The sequence below is a fragment of the Caretta caretta genome, chromosome 9, assembly GCF_965140235.1.
Source record: "Caretta caretta isolate rCarCar2 chromosome 9, rCarCar1.hap1, whole genome shotgun sequence".
NCBI classification, from domain to species: domain Eukaryota; kingdom Metazoa; phylum Chordata; order Testudines; family Cheloniidae; genus Caretta; species Caretta caretta.
The window spans coordinates 98,304,152-98,317,798 of record NC_134214.1 but is presented as its reverse complement, the minus strand read 5'-3'; the positions used below and the strand labels follow the sequence as shown (position 1 = coordinate 98,317,798).

General features: G+C 48.2%; 1 protein-coding gene across 3 annotated transcripts in view; it reads left to right on the top strand.

Moving 5' to 3' along the window:
• FHL1 (four and a half LIM domains 1) overlaps positions 1–12,922 on the top strand; it is a 65,209-nt gene extending 52,287 nt beyond the window's left edge. For all 3 annotated transcript variants that reach the window (XM_048863941.2, XM_075132572.1, XM_048863940.2), the window contains exons 2-6: positions 4,847–5,028; positions 6,548–6,725; positions 8,305–8,474; positions 9,113–9,299; positions 11,878–12,922. In XM_048863941.2, coding sequence (XP_048719898.1) covers positions 4,873–5,028; positions 6,548–6,725; positions 8,305–8,474; positions 9,113–9,299; positions 11,878–12,032 — 846 coding nt within the window. In that variant the 5' untranslated portion in view covers positions 4,847–4,872 and the 3' untranslated portion in view covers positions 12,033–12,922. The remainder of the gene's footprint in view (positions 1–4,846; positions 5,029–6,547; positions 6,726–8,304; positions 8,475–9,112; positions 9,300–11,877) is intronic.
• Positions 12,923–13,647: the final 725 nt, after the last annotated feature.

Sequence of the window (13,647 nt, the reverse complement as noted above, 5' to 3'; positions counted from 1 at the left end):
GCCTTTGTTGGAAGTGGGGGAGAAAATGATGCAGCGTCCCAGCTCGTTCCTTGAAGTGTTCCCTCTTGCAGCTAGATCACAGGGGGCTTGTTTGGGTTTCATTTGAGCCACGTGCTCTTCACCCAGAGGCTGGGCTCTGGCAGGCATCACGACATCCTTGTGATGTTCGGTGGCAACTGTGGAAGGGCAAGATAGAGCTGGGTGTAGCTGGCACATTGTTGGCAGTGGAGCCCAGGCAGCTGGCTGTCTGTGTGGACTGGTGGATAGTAGCGTGGGAATAAGACAGTCCCTTGAGACTCAGCAGAAGGCGCCTTTCTTTGGGGGAAAGGCACAGAAACCCATTGCCCTTTGCTGGGCTGTGTTGCAGAGGGATGATGCTCCCTCTTCTGCCCCAGTGAGGGTGTTGATCTCTATACTATATAGAGGTCCGAACTGAGGTCAGGGCCCCATTGTCCTAGGTACCGTATAAACAAATAGCAAGTCCCTACCCCAAAGAGCTTCCGGTCTATACAGACAAATGACGGGAAGGGACACAGGCACAGAGAGGTGAAGTGACTTGCTTGATATCACACAGCAAATCATTGTCAGAGCCAGGCACAGAACACAGGTCTCCTGAGCACCAGCCCGGTGCCCTGTCCATTGGTCCATGCCAGAAGTACCACGACTGTGTGGAACTCTGCAGCAAGCTCAAGCAGTGTGAGCAGCCCATGCCTCCATCCATTGCCCAGAGAAGGGCGTTGCGTAGTACCGCTAGGGCTGGCCCCAGGCCGTGCATGTTCGCAAGCATCCCTGTTCCATGGGGGAGCGAGGCTGCCGCAGTGGCTGTACCTGGGAGTGGCAGGTTAGAGACAGGTGTTTTGCGGAGAGGTTCTTTGCCCCCGTGGCTGCTGCTCTTTGAGAAGAGGCGGGCTGCTGGACTTTGGAAGGTTTGTTTCTCTGACAGAGGCGCTGACAGCTGTTCTTCACTAGCTGTCATCACCCACAAGGGGCACAGCTCTGGTTGGCCGGTGATGGCTAGAACGTCCCTTGTGCACTCGCTCAGGTACTGGTGCGGCCCCCACTTCCATACTGTGTAAGCACTTCACAACCTCTGGTCTGTTTGTCCTGTGAGGTGGGGCAGTGCTATGCGTCCCTTGGTACAGATGGGGAACCAAAGCACTGCGAGACGGGAACTTCCCCGAGGGCAAGCAGGGAAGCTGTGGTTGAGCTGGGCATTGCACCAGAGTCCCAGGCTAGTGACCTAGCCCCTGGGCCACCCTTACCCCCAAAGGGCTTCTGGAGCCCCATCCCGAGTAATGTGGCTGAACTCTGCGGCGGGGGGGTTAGTGCCAAGGGCTTGGGTGCAGTGTTTTTTTCTCTCTCTCTGCGTATTTCCCCCCTGTGACATGCTCTTCATGGCCCCTGGAAAGCCAGCATGTGGGGAGCTGAAGAGGCAGAGAGAACAGACTTCAGTCAACAGCAAAAACAGGAAGCAAGTACCATTTACCATGTTGAATCTAATTCTGTTTCCCTGCTGTCCCCTGCTTTAGGGCTATCAAGAGCCAATAATTGAATTTCCTCTTGGCGTTTTCTGTTGACAGGACTCAGCCTCATCTCTCTGTCCAGCTATTGCCAAGAAGGAAAATTCTTGTTTACTTTCATTACAGTAAACTGAAAAAATGAGCTGAGTGTAACTGAGGGAAGCAGTCCGTCAGGATAAATTAGCAAAGACTGTTTTACATCCCCACGGCCAGAAGACCAATTGTTTTGGGAGGAATTTTCACATACACCCCTGCTGACCCTGGACACATGACTACAGGGAATTGTGTCTCAGTGCAGATGCTTATATGCCATGGTGACAGGAACCTTCCCTGGCTCCTATCTGTGGATAAGTATAGGGAACGGGAACAGAAGTTGTCCTTGGGGTACCGAGCAGGGACCCTGCCAGGCAGGGTTGGATGTCCATGGTGGGTGATCCCTGACTTCCAGCCAAGGTGTAGCTCAGCTGGCAAACGTTACTTCCGGTGGAAAAGTCTACAGAGTTATGAGAGCATCACATCTGCCTCCTGAAAGGCTGGGGCCAGGTTCAAAATGTAAGCTAGCAGCCAGATTTCTATTGCTGAACCCCTGAAAAGACAGAGAGGAAGCAGTCACATGTTAGCAGAGCCATGTTGGCAGGAAGTTTCCTTTAGTTTAGGGCAATTTCTCTCTCATTTTTTTCTTCATGTTAAACCTAAGACCAATGCAGGGTGCAGTTGGAAACATACTCAGGTACCCAGCACAGAAGTCCCTGACAGCACAGATGCAGGCCGTAATCATATGAAAGCGTCAAATTCTCTGTTTTGCTTGGATTTTGATTAGCTAGAGGGAGGTCCCTCTATGTCACCTTCCATCCAAGGGTGCTTTGCAACCAGGAATTAATTCAGCCGGTAAGGTGATTAAGTCTAATTACCCCATCTTGAGATGAAACTATACTTGCTCATGTGAAAAAAAAAAAAATCTACTCGCCCTCCTTTTATCATGATGATAAGGGAAAAACTGATGTTGGACTCATCAAAGAATTGCTTTCCCTGAGAAATGGCGTGCGGAGACTTTTGCCAGTCTGTATTAGTCTCATTTTACAGATGGACAAACTGAGGTGTAGCGACACAAAGGTTTCCATTTGTGTCTGGACTCAGGCCTGGCTGCTGTCCCCATTTGTGGGCCCAAGTTTTGTGCTCTTGTATTATTGATGCAAGTGCAAATATTGATGCTGTCTCTGCATTGCAATTACAGGATTTCCAGCCTCTGTACATGCACCCCTTGCTCAAGTCCTCATTGAAATAATGACAGAGCCAGGAGTTAACTCAGCTCTCCTCACGCCCGCTCCTGTGTCTTAATACCAGGCCATCCTACCTCTCACACATCCCATCCAACTCTTGGAGAGTGATCTAAAATGTAAGAGGGGACTGATCAAAGTGCTCACTTTTCATTGTTAAATTGTGAAGAACTCCTTTAATTCTTAAATTACCAGATACAATCTGTAGGACTCAATATGTGTAAATTCAGGTTACCGTGACTGACGTACTCTTGTGTGCAAGGACTGCTGGGCAGGCAAAGCTGGCGCTGACCTTTCTTTTATTGGCTTAAACTTAGTCCAGCCCCTGCCCCTCTCCCCCAGCTCAAATATAAATCTGAAGTTTAAACACAGTTTGGGGATTCTGCTGCCACTGACAAAAATTCAGATTTTGGAGCAGATGCAAACACTGGCAGATTAGCCACAGGGTGGTGCACAGGGGCCCCAGCCAGCTGGGGTGGGGGGAGGCCTGGTTTCTGCTGCCGGGCCGGTGCGGGCCGGGGAAGCCCCCAAGCCCCCTGACCCCGTCCCTGGCAGAAGCCAGGGGATAGGGGAAGCCCCCACAGAGCACCCCCCTGACCCCGGTGCCCTGCAAATGTGCGGGGGTTGCAGGGGCAGCCCCAGCACCCGGACCCCTGCTGTGGCCTAGGACTGGAGGAGCTCTCACTCCCTGCTGCAACCTGGGGCTGTGATGCAGGGACAGAGCGTTTCCAGTCGTGGGGGCTGCAGTGGGTGGGCGGAGTGTAGAAAGGCGCAAAGGGGTTGTGGGGTGGGCAGAATGGGGGAGAACCCTGCATAGAACAGGGACCAGGCCCCGGTGAAGGGGCAGAAAAGGGTGGAGCTGTGGGTGGGGGCCACAGGTGGCAGGGGCGGAACGGGAGGGGGGGGGGAACCGCAGGTGGAAGGAGCCCCCACTTGCTCTGGCCCAGTGCCCCAGGAAATCTTAATCCGCCCCATGTGCAAGCCCATCATTAACAATACGGGGGGGGGGGTCAGTAGCTCCTTGACACAGTAGGGCACACTGGCCTGCTTGTGAGGGTATCACACATCTCATAGGCATGGTATGAGATGCCCTCTGGTGGCAACAGAGGGTAAGTGTGCCAATGTGCCCTCAAGAACACTGTAACTGGGATAGGACTAAAGATTGCCTGAGGTGAGGTGAGGGGCGTATGTGTGAAAGAGACAGATGTTCCTGGGGCTCAAGACCTTACCATGACCGCATAAAGACACGGGCACACCCCTACACAATTTTAAAACCTGCCACCGCCAGGGAGGCCGCTGATGTCATGGCTGTGGCCCAAAGGGCCAGGCAAGGGAAAAGCAGTGAAGAGCTAGCGGCACCTCGGAGTATGCAACGGCCTGCATCTGTGAAGGGGGCGCGGGCAGCCTTGGCAGCAATCACTGCTGTTAGAAACCCTGTTTAGAACAGAACCAACATTTTCTTTTCCACACGACGTCTGTGGCTGCCTGTGTGCGCTGTGTTGCTGCTGGCTGGGCGGCGCTCGGAAGCGTTTGCTCGTGATGATGGGTGCGTAAGAAATATTTGGGTGTGGTTTAAGTAACTGTTGAGTATAAGGCACTAGGCGCCGTGCAATCCTGACGGCCCATTGCCTGTCAAACGCTGAGGAGGGCAGTTGTGGGAAGAGGCTGTGAGCCAGGCACGAGGACCTGCCATGCTTGCCATGAGCCAGCTGCTTGGCGATGCCCAACCATGAACCACTGCTGATGGACGACGCTCCCAAGGTATGGGTAGACCTGGCTCTTTTGTGCTGTCTAGGTCAGCGTTCACTCAGGGCAGCTGGCCCCCGACCTGTACAGCTCTGCCCCACCTGCCCTTGAAGAGCTTTGCCTGTGGTGCAATTGCTGTCATTTCACACTTAGCCCTGCTGGCATGCGTGCCCCCGGCACCGCACGCCCTGCTCTCACACGATGGGTGGTCGCGTAGCGGTGGGCAGCCACAGGCCAGCGCTATGGCAGAGCGCGTCTTGGAACGGCTCTTTGAGTACAGTTCACCCTCCTGTCCCCCTGCAGGGCCCAGCAGTTACACCGTGGGCACCATGTCGGAGCGCTTTGATTGTCACTACTGCCGCGACCCGCTGCACGGGAAGAAGTACGTGCAGAAGGAGGGCCGCCACTGCTGCGTGAAGTGCTTTGAAAAATTCTGTGCCAACACCTGCATCGAGTGCAAGAAGCCCATTGGCGCCGACTCCAAGGTACAGTGGGCTGCTGCCCACAGGATCCCTATGGCAGTACGGTCTCAAAGTAGTGGCCAGTGGCTTCCCACTGGATTGTGGTATGAGGCGGTCACTGTCCTGGGGACAGCTGGTAGGCAGTTTGATTGCCCCCCCTTTGACTTCTTTTCACTCTTTCTGACCTGTTAAAATAAAGTGGGGGAGGGCGGTTGGCAGCCCAGGCTTGGAAGGGGGTCAGTGCTAATGGCAGGAGGAACGGGGCTGGCAGTGCAGACATCGCGGTGTGGCACAGGAATGCCGTCAGAGGATTAGTACCAGAGTGATGGAAAGCACTTGGAGAACAATACCTGGGAGGCTGTTTCCAGCGCAAGGGGTGATTTGAAATGACGGGACCAGCCTGGGAGTGGGCAAAGGGCACAGCATGGGGAGGAGGGAGGCGAGTTGGTGGAGCAGGCTTGTTACATCCTTTTGGACAGAGTGGGGAAGAGAGGCTAGGTACAAGGCATGTAACGTGAGTGGACCTGGAGAAAGAGGCTCAGGCTTCTGGAGGGACAGCGTAGGTGGCGATAGATGACCAAGGGCTAGAAGATCTGTTAACATCAGGCTGAAAGTCCATTCCCCACACACAGCTTTCAGCTGTAGTTTCCTGAAACTTTTATTTGAAAAGCTGTTATGGGCCATGTGTTCAGCTTGTGTCAATCAGCTCTGGCTTTCTGCTGCCATTTGGGGAAGCTTTCTGGGAACTCCAAGGTTCTAGTAAGATGGGCATGGGCTAAATGTAACTGTTTCTTCGGCAAGTGTGTGCGGTGAAAAAGGGCAAAACGGCACAGCAGACACTTTCCCCATATTTAGCCCCGGCAAAATGTCACCATTTGCCCAACAACAACTGTTTCTGGGGTTTGCACAGAATAACCTTGTGTTAGCAAGGAAGCTGAGCTGCCCACATTTCTTTTTAAGGCAGTGCCAGTAAATCAAATGCTTTTTTGTGATTTAGGCCTTGTTTAGAATTTTACTGGGAGTGGAAGTCCAGCTCCCCTCCGACTGCATTCTGACTGCAGGGAGCCTGGCGATGGCAAAGGCCCGAGGAACCCAAGACCACGCACTCTCAAAGGGGTGTATATTGCGCTGGGTTTGAAACACCTTCCCTCACTGGAACCTAGCTTCAAAGTGTGCCAGGCCCAACTCAGTGCTTCAGAGAGAAATAGATTAAGTACCGTGCAGTCTACCCCCTGTGGACCTTTCAAATGAGATCTTAAAAACCAAGTGCCTATATATTATGATTGCCATTAAAGAATCCAATATTATCCTGGTGTCCATGACCAATATTTCCCGTTCTTCCACTGGTGTGCTGTTTGGTCCTCCACCCAAGCTGGCTGCACTGAGTCCTGCTAGACACGTGCGTGTGCTGGTAGATAACGCGGGGACGTATTTGGAGTGAAAAGGTGCTACAGTATTGTGAAATCTTGTCCTTCGGGCTTTCGGAGATGCGGGGGGTTTATGGCACTGTACAACGATGCATTTTTGTTCCTGTCGTTCCTAGGAGCTGCATTTCAAAAACCGTTACTGGCACGATAACTGCTTCCGCTGTTTTAAGTGCTACGCGTCTCTGGTTAACGAGCCCTTCATGCTGAAGGAAAACAACAAAGTTTGGTGCAGCAGCTGCAGTGCCACGGAGGGTGCAAACAAATGCAAAGGCTGCTTCAAAGCTATTGTTGCAGGTACCCAGCTCGGTGCATAGTCCAAACCTAGGGTAAACGGATGTCCTGATCCTCGTAGGGACAGTCCTGATCCTCGTAGGGACAGTCCTGATCGTTGGGACTTGGTCTTATACGGGCACCTATTACCCCCACCTCCTATCCCAATTTTGACACTTGTTAGCTGGTTCCCTTAGCTAACTCTGACTGCTGACTTGGGGTCCTAGCCAGCACAAACTGCCAGGGTCTTGCCAAACCATGGTAGGCTGCAGCTAATGGCCGTGCACCAGGCTGACCTGCTCAGGAAGATGGACCTGCTCCTGAAAACACCTAGAACCCCACCGTGGCCGTGTAGCCAGGTGGAGGGAACGGGGGAGCGATAAAAAAAAGTGCCACCGGGTGAGTAAAAGCGCCCCAGCGGGTGGTGCCTTTTTTTCGGATCGCTCCCCCTGTCCCCCCAGCTATGCCACTGCCCCACAGTCAGGAGCTAGGCAAGACAGTGCTCAAGGGGCAGGGTGACTGGCACTTGCCTAGCTAGTTCCAGCTTTACACGGTCTCATTAAAAATAAGCCCTTGCCTTTTTCTGTCTGTGATTTAGCCTTGTGCTTATACTGTACCCTCGCACTTGGTTTTTGACCCTGGTCCCTGAAAAACAAAAACGGCTCCCTGGAGGAGAGCACTAGAGCCAGGATTTTGGCACGTGCTCAGCTTCCATTTAGGCAGCAGAACCAGAATCCACAGTTTCAAGAGCTCAGCCTGGTCGATGCCGAACTTTGCTGGCCATGTGTGTCTCAATCCGCATTGTGGCGGCCCGCCCCCGCCGCTTCCTGCACCTCCCATTGGCTGGGAACGGCAAACTGCGGCCACTGGGAGCCGTGCCTGCAGACAGTCAATGTAAACAAAATGTCCTGCGGCCCGCCAGCGGATTACCCTGATGGGCCACGTGACGAAAGTTGCCAACCCCTGCTTTAGAGCATGGTTTTGCATCCCTGCCCATCCTGGCTAATAGCCACTGATGGATCTATCCTCCATGAGTTTATCTAGTTCTTTTTTTGAACCCTGTTATAGTCTTGGCTTTCACATCCTCTGGCATTGTGTGAAGAAATATTTCCCTTTGTTTGTTTTAAACCTGCTGCCTACTAATTTCATTTGGTGACCCCTAGTTCTTGTGTTATGAGTAAATACCACTTCCTTATTTACTTCCTCCACACCAGTCATGATTTTATAGACCTTTACTGTATTGCCCCTTAGTCATCTCTTGTCCAAGCTGAAAAATCCCAGTCTTATTAATCTCCCCTCATATGCAAGCTGTTCCATGCCCCTAATAATTTTTGTTCTCCTTTGGTGAACCTTTTCCAATTCCAATGTATCTTTTTTGAGATGGGGCAACCACATCTGCAGGCAGTATTCAAGATGTGGGCGTACCATGGATAAGAATAGAGGCAATATGATATTTTCTGTCTTATCTATTCCTTTCTTAATGATTCCCAACATTCTGTTAGCTGCGTGAGTGTTCATGCAGCAATGGCCCTGAAAGCATTAATAGTGACCCATATGGGCTGCACAAATTCCTATACCAGCAACCTGTTGCTTTCTGTTGCAGGAGACCAAAATGTTGAATACAAGAAGTCATTCTGGCACAAGGAATGCTTCACCTGCAGCCAGTGCAAGCAAGTGATAGGAACAGGCAACTTCTTCCCCAAAGGAGAGGATATCTACTGTGTCTCTTGCCATGAACATAAGTTTGCCAAGCTGTGTGTTAAGTGCAAGAAGGTAAGTCACCATGCAGTTCTTGGGTTGGGAAGGGGCCCTTTGCCTATGGGAGCATTGAGTTGAGCAGAGGAGCAGGAGAACAAGCTGGACTAATCTTAACCTTTTTTTTAAATTGAGAAAATCATCAGATTGAGCAAAGATTTCACAGTAGTTGTCATAGTTTTTCCAGACACCAGTATTTAACCAAAGGAATTTGGGCTTAGTCTCTTTACCCCTTCATCAAAAGGAAAGCTTCCCTGCATAACGAATAAAGTAAAGCAAACAACATCCTCACTTCCACTGCTAAAAAGCTGACAGCTGTTGCTTGCTGATAATACTGGAATCATTAGTGCAAAACTGGTACTGTAAACAACCAGTGCTGTACAATATCTGTAACACTAACGGCTGAGAAATTTTCCTGAAAGTTCCTGGCCCATCAGAGTTCAGCACAGAGAAACTCAGCCAGCTTTGTGCTGGTGTCTTTTAGGCAAAAACCTCTCAAAAGAAGGGAAATCCTTCTGTCGCTGTTTGAAGACGGGAACCCAAACCCACCGTAGCAAGCTCCTTCACCCCAGTTCTGAAACCCAGTTGTCTTACCTGTAAGGATTTGCAGTGATGGTTACAGCATAACGCTTTCCTTATGTTCATTTCTGCCCTAGGCCATCACTTCTGGAGGACTCACTTACCAGGAGCAGCCTTGGCATTCAGAGTGCTTCATCTGTACTGGCTGCTCAAAGCAGATTGGTGGGAAACACTTCACTGCTGTGGAGGATCAGTTCTACTGTGTTGAGTGCTACAAGACAAAAGTTGCCAAGAAGTGTGCTGGCTGCAAGAACCCCATTACAGGTAAGTTGGTCAATTAGTGCATACTGAGACTCAGCAAAGGCAGCGTTGTTTTATCCAGCCCTTCCTCCCTCTTACGGATTTGTCCAAGCACTTTCTCACCCCTTCACTCTGACCACCTCCAGAGCAGTCTCCTGAAGAATAGGCTTAAAATAGACAGAAGGAGGTGGCCTTCATTTGGGCTAAAAGAGGTGTAATACATTATAGTAAGAAACCAGAAGGCAGGTACGTGGATACAGTTTGGTTTCTTGGTGATGTTCTACATCACACACATTGTAACACCTGTTTTAAGTAACAACTAGTGACCTACACCTGCAGAACTGGAACATGATGCTAGTTTGCTTCCTTCTGCGTAATTGGATATAGGAATGAAGTGGAAAGCAGGGGATGATTTCCATTAACTCCAAAAACCCTCACAGAAACATTGTATAGACATGATTCTAAAACCCATTCATGATTCTAAGACATGAATGGCTTTTGGAGCATTCTTACAGCAGGCATAGGATTTGCTAGTTCATAGATCTAAAAAAATCCATAGAAAGGAATAGAACTTAGTAGAAAATAACTATTTCCCTAAAGCCACCACCTTATCCTCCAAATCCCTCTTCATCTCCCCTCTCCCACAGGGCATGTACAAAACCGCAGCCTGAGAATGGCAACCCAGGGAGCAAGCCATGTACATTTTTAGCCAGGCAGTAGCTATGATCCCATCCTGTTATGGTTTTACCATCTCCCTCACTGCACCTGCTTGTTTGCCTTATCCACTTGCAAACTCTGGGGCAGGGAATGTCTTGAATACATTGTACAGCACCTAGCATGATGGAGGCCTTAAGACTTGTTCATAAGCAGGACATACGTCAGAGTATTAGAACTGTGTAAATTAAGCTGCAATTCTATTGTCTGAGCTCCCAGCAGCCTCAATTAGCAGGATAATTGAAGCCTGAGTTTGGGAAGGTGCGTTAAATACTAAGTCAGCTGAGGGGGATCACAGTTAAGGTCTCCAAATTCCTTAAGTTTAAATTAAGCAAGGGTCAGTATGTATGCACATTACTCCTGGGGGAATTCTGCATCACTGTGCACGTCATTGCACTTGCACAGATTTCTTTGCTTCCCCGCAGAAAAATGACTTCTGACAGGGAAATCGCAAGAGCAGTCATGTGCCCACTCACTGGCAGTAAAGGGAGGTTGGGTTGAGCACCCAGAGCAGCCGGTAGAAATGTAAATTACCAGCGGGGGCAGGGCTGGGCAGTCATGCATGCAAGACAGACACTCTGTCCCTCTTGCTTGCTAGCGTGGCATGCTTGGTGTGGAAGGGCAGGGCTTTGTGGTGTTTCTGAAGACATAGGTGTGGGGCAGGCTCTGTTCCCTCAGGCAGAGCAGAGTGTAGCAGCCTGCCTGTTTAGTGAATTCCCCCAGACATATAAAACAGTTGTAAAAATGTTAAGGCTCCTTTACATTGCCAGAGTGGTGTAAAGGAGCCTTATTGTAAAAGGACAGTGTGGCCTTATAAATGCTTATTGGTGCTTCAGTGATTAGAACTGGTCTAAATTTTTGGACTGAAAAAATTTCCTATGAAAATGTTCTCCATGAACTATTTGCTACTGACCTTTTTGGAGATGGTCAGTAGCCATTATAAATTGTGAGTTTAAGACCCCAGCCATCACTTGCTTTTCAGTTGCCTATAATATAACACTGAGCATATGGCTACATATATTTGTTGACTAATAACTAGAAGTAGAGGGTCAATGCTAGCTACATTACTATTAGACAAAGGGGGGCTGGTGATTTCCTCCAGTGCTCCCCACTCCCATTCTCCATCCATTATATTATAGTTTAAATAAATTACCAAAATAATTGAAACCAGCTTGATTATATTACATTTTGACAAAAAATATGCAGAATTTAAAAATACTGTGTGTAGAATTTTTATTTTTTTTGTGAAGAATTCCTGCAGGAGTAGCACACGTATTAAAAGCTGTTTTACAGGGAGATTGGAAAGAGCTGGAGGAAGGCTGGGTTTAGAGGGCAGGACCCACAGAAGAAAAGGCTTTTCACTGCAGGATTGGCAAAACTGTGGACAGGAGACAGGACTAAGCCACTTGAAGCAAGATCAGAATCAGACCCTAAGTGCATTCCTACGAGGCTCTAAGTGGTCTGGGAAACCCCTCTGGGAGAAAATGATTTTTTTTTTTTTAGTTTTGAAACAAACCAGGTTTAAAAATGGAAGTTGTCAAGACAATGTGGGCAGAGAGGTGCTGCTGAAACTTAAAGGGGCCTGATTGCACCAAAAGAGCTGCATTCCAACTGCTGGGGTTTTCACCAGTCCTTTACCAGCAGAGTTTGAAATGGTTTGCTGTGGTAGACAAGACAGAGCAGAGCAGGGCATCTGGGACCAAGATCAGCTCTTGATAGGTCTGGTGGATTTTATACAGGTGCGGGAACATTGTTCTTTCTAGGAAAGCAACCAACTACTCTATCCTTTCTATAAGTCAATAGACATTAACAAAGAACAAGTTACTTTCTGTTGAAAGGAATGTTATTAATTACCGTCTGTGATAACTCCTTCTATCTTTCTAAATAGGATTTGGAAAAGGATCCACTGTGGTCAGCCATGAAGGCCAATCCTGGCATGATTATTGTTTCAAGTGTACCAAGTGTTCCCGTCCTTTGGCTAACAGGCGCTTTGTCTATCATAATGAGAAAATTTACTGCGCTGACTGTCCCCATAGACTGTAAGGAGCAGCCTCTGCCTTTGCTGTAAAATGGATTGGAGCCTTGCTCTTGTATCTGAGCTGCTTCAGAAGGGCCTATTAAAGGAGCTTGCACATTAAAGCCTATCTTCTTCCATTTTACAGAATGGTTCAGACCTCCTGCCCCAGCATATTTCAGCTTGTTTGATTTTAGATTTTAAGGTTCTGCAGTAACAAAACTTACTCAACTGCAAAACTAACTTTGCTTTCATGACAATTAACACAAAAGCTTGAGGTGCCAGAATTTTAGGTCCTTAAATATCACCTCTTCTGCATGATGATTAGTACAAAGTAAAACAAACACTGATTTTGTAACTTAAGTTGAAGTTTTGACACTTAATGAAGTGGTTTTTGACAAGGAACATACAAATCTTTGCACCCACTGAAACCCCCCAAAAAAACCCATTGGTAAGAAGATGCAAAGACCACACCCAGGATCATAGATATGGTGCTTCGCAATTATACATTCATGAGTACTTTATATGCAGACATGCAGTTAGTAGCAACTAAACATTAATGCCTTTGCTTATACTACCATATAAAGCAAGTTACAGCAAGTATATGTTATGGCTTTGTTTATGTTTTGCTACTGTGGTTTAGCTAGGGAGAATGCTAAAAGAGATTTATGGCAATTTTAACTTAAGGTTTAATCCTGATTTTAAATTGGCTTGTCAGAGGGTTTTGCTTACCAGCTTTTTTACTTTAATTATGCTGTCTACACCTGGTTTACTAATTCACCACCTTCATGAAGTTATTCTTTGACGCATAACATACAAAGAATGTATATGCATTTTTAAAACATTGTAGGATAGCTCTCCTACCATGACAACACGTTATTTTAAGATCTAATAAAAATTGGATTAATGCTTGTTTGGATTCATGAAGTCTGGACGATTGTGTCTCTTCACTAGTTTCTGTAGGAAACAAATATCAAGATGTGTCAAAGTAACTAAGACCCTCCCCCTTTACACTGCACAACTGTACTTGTTTTGAGGACCCCTCCTTCCCCCATTGCAGTTAACACTGAGTGCCAACCCCTACACTGCCAAGAGCATATTTAAATGTGCCTGTGGCCAACATACTGTAGAGTTACGGGAAAATTAACCTAAAATTGGTGTCTGTTCCTCTGAAATCCCTCTTCCAGATGTAATCTATTTTAAAATAAAACAGCGCAGCCTGAGCAACATTAAGCCATCTCAACTCCCTGAGTCCCCCTTGTGATTCAGGGCAGGGACAGGGGGATAGAAGGAGGTCATACAACACACACAAGGTTTTGAGGATGACCGCTATAGTGGGGACATGGGAGGCAGCTGAGCAGTACCTCAGACACACAGGGATGGGGTATGATGATTCCCTGCTCTGCTAGAGTCCAAAAGGATACTTTGTTATTCTCTATGCTCTTCTACAGGACATTACTCAAAGCTCAAACCATTGTCTTTATTGAACAAAATGAAAGACCTATGGCCCTGAAATACTCAATTTCTTGAAACTTTTTTCAATTTCACAGCAGCGATAATGCTGACTGAACTTTGTCTTTCATAGAGTAGACCTCAGAATTTAACAGTCTAATAAAAAGAAAATATAAGCTGTGTTGTACTACA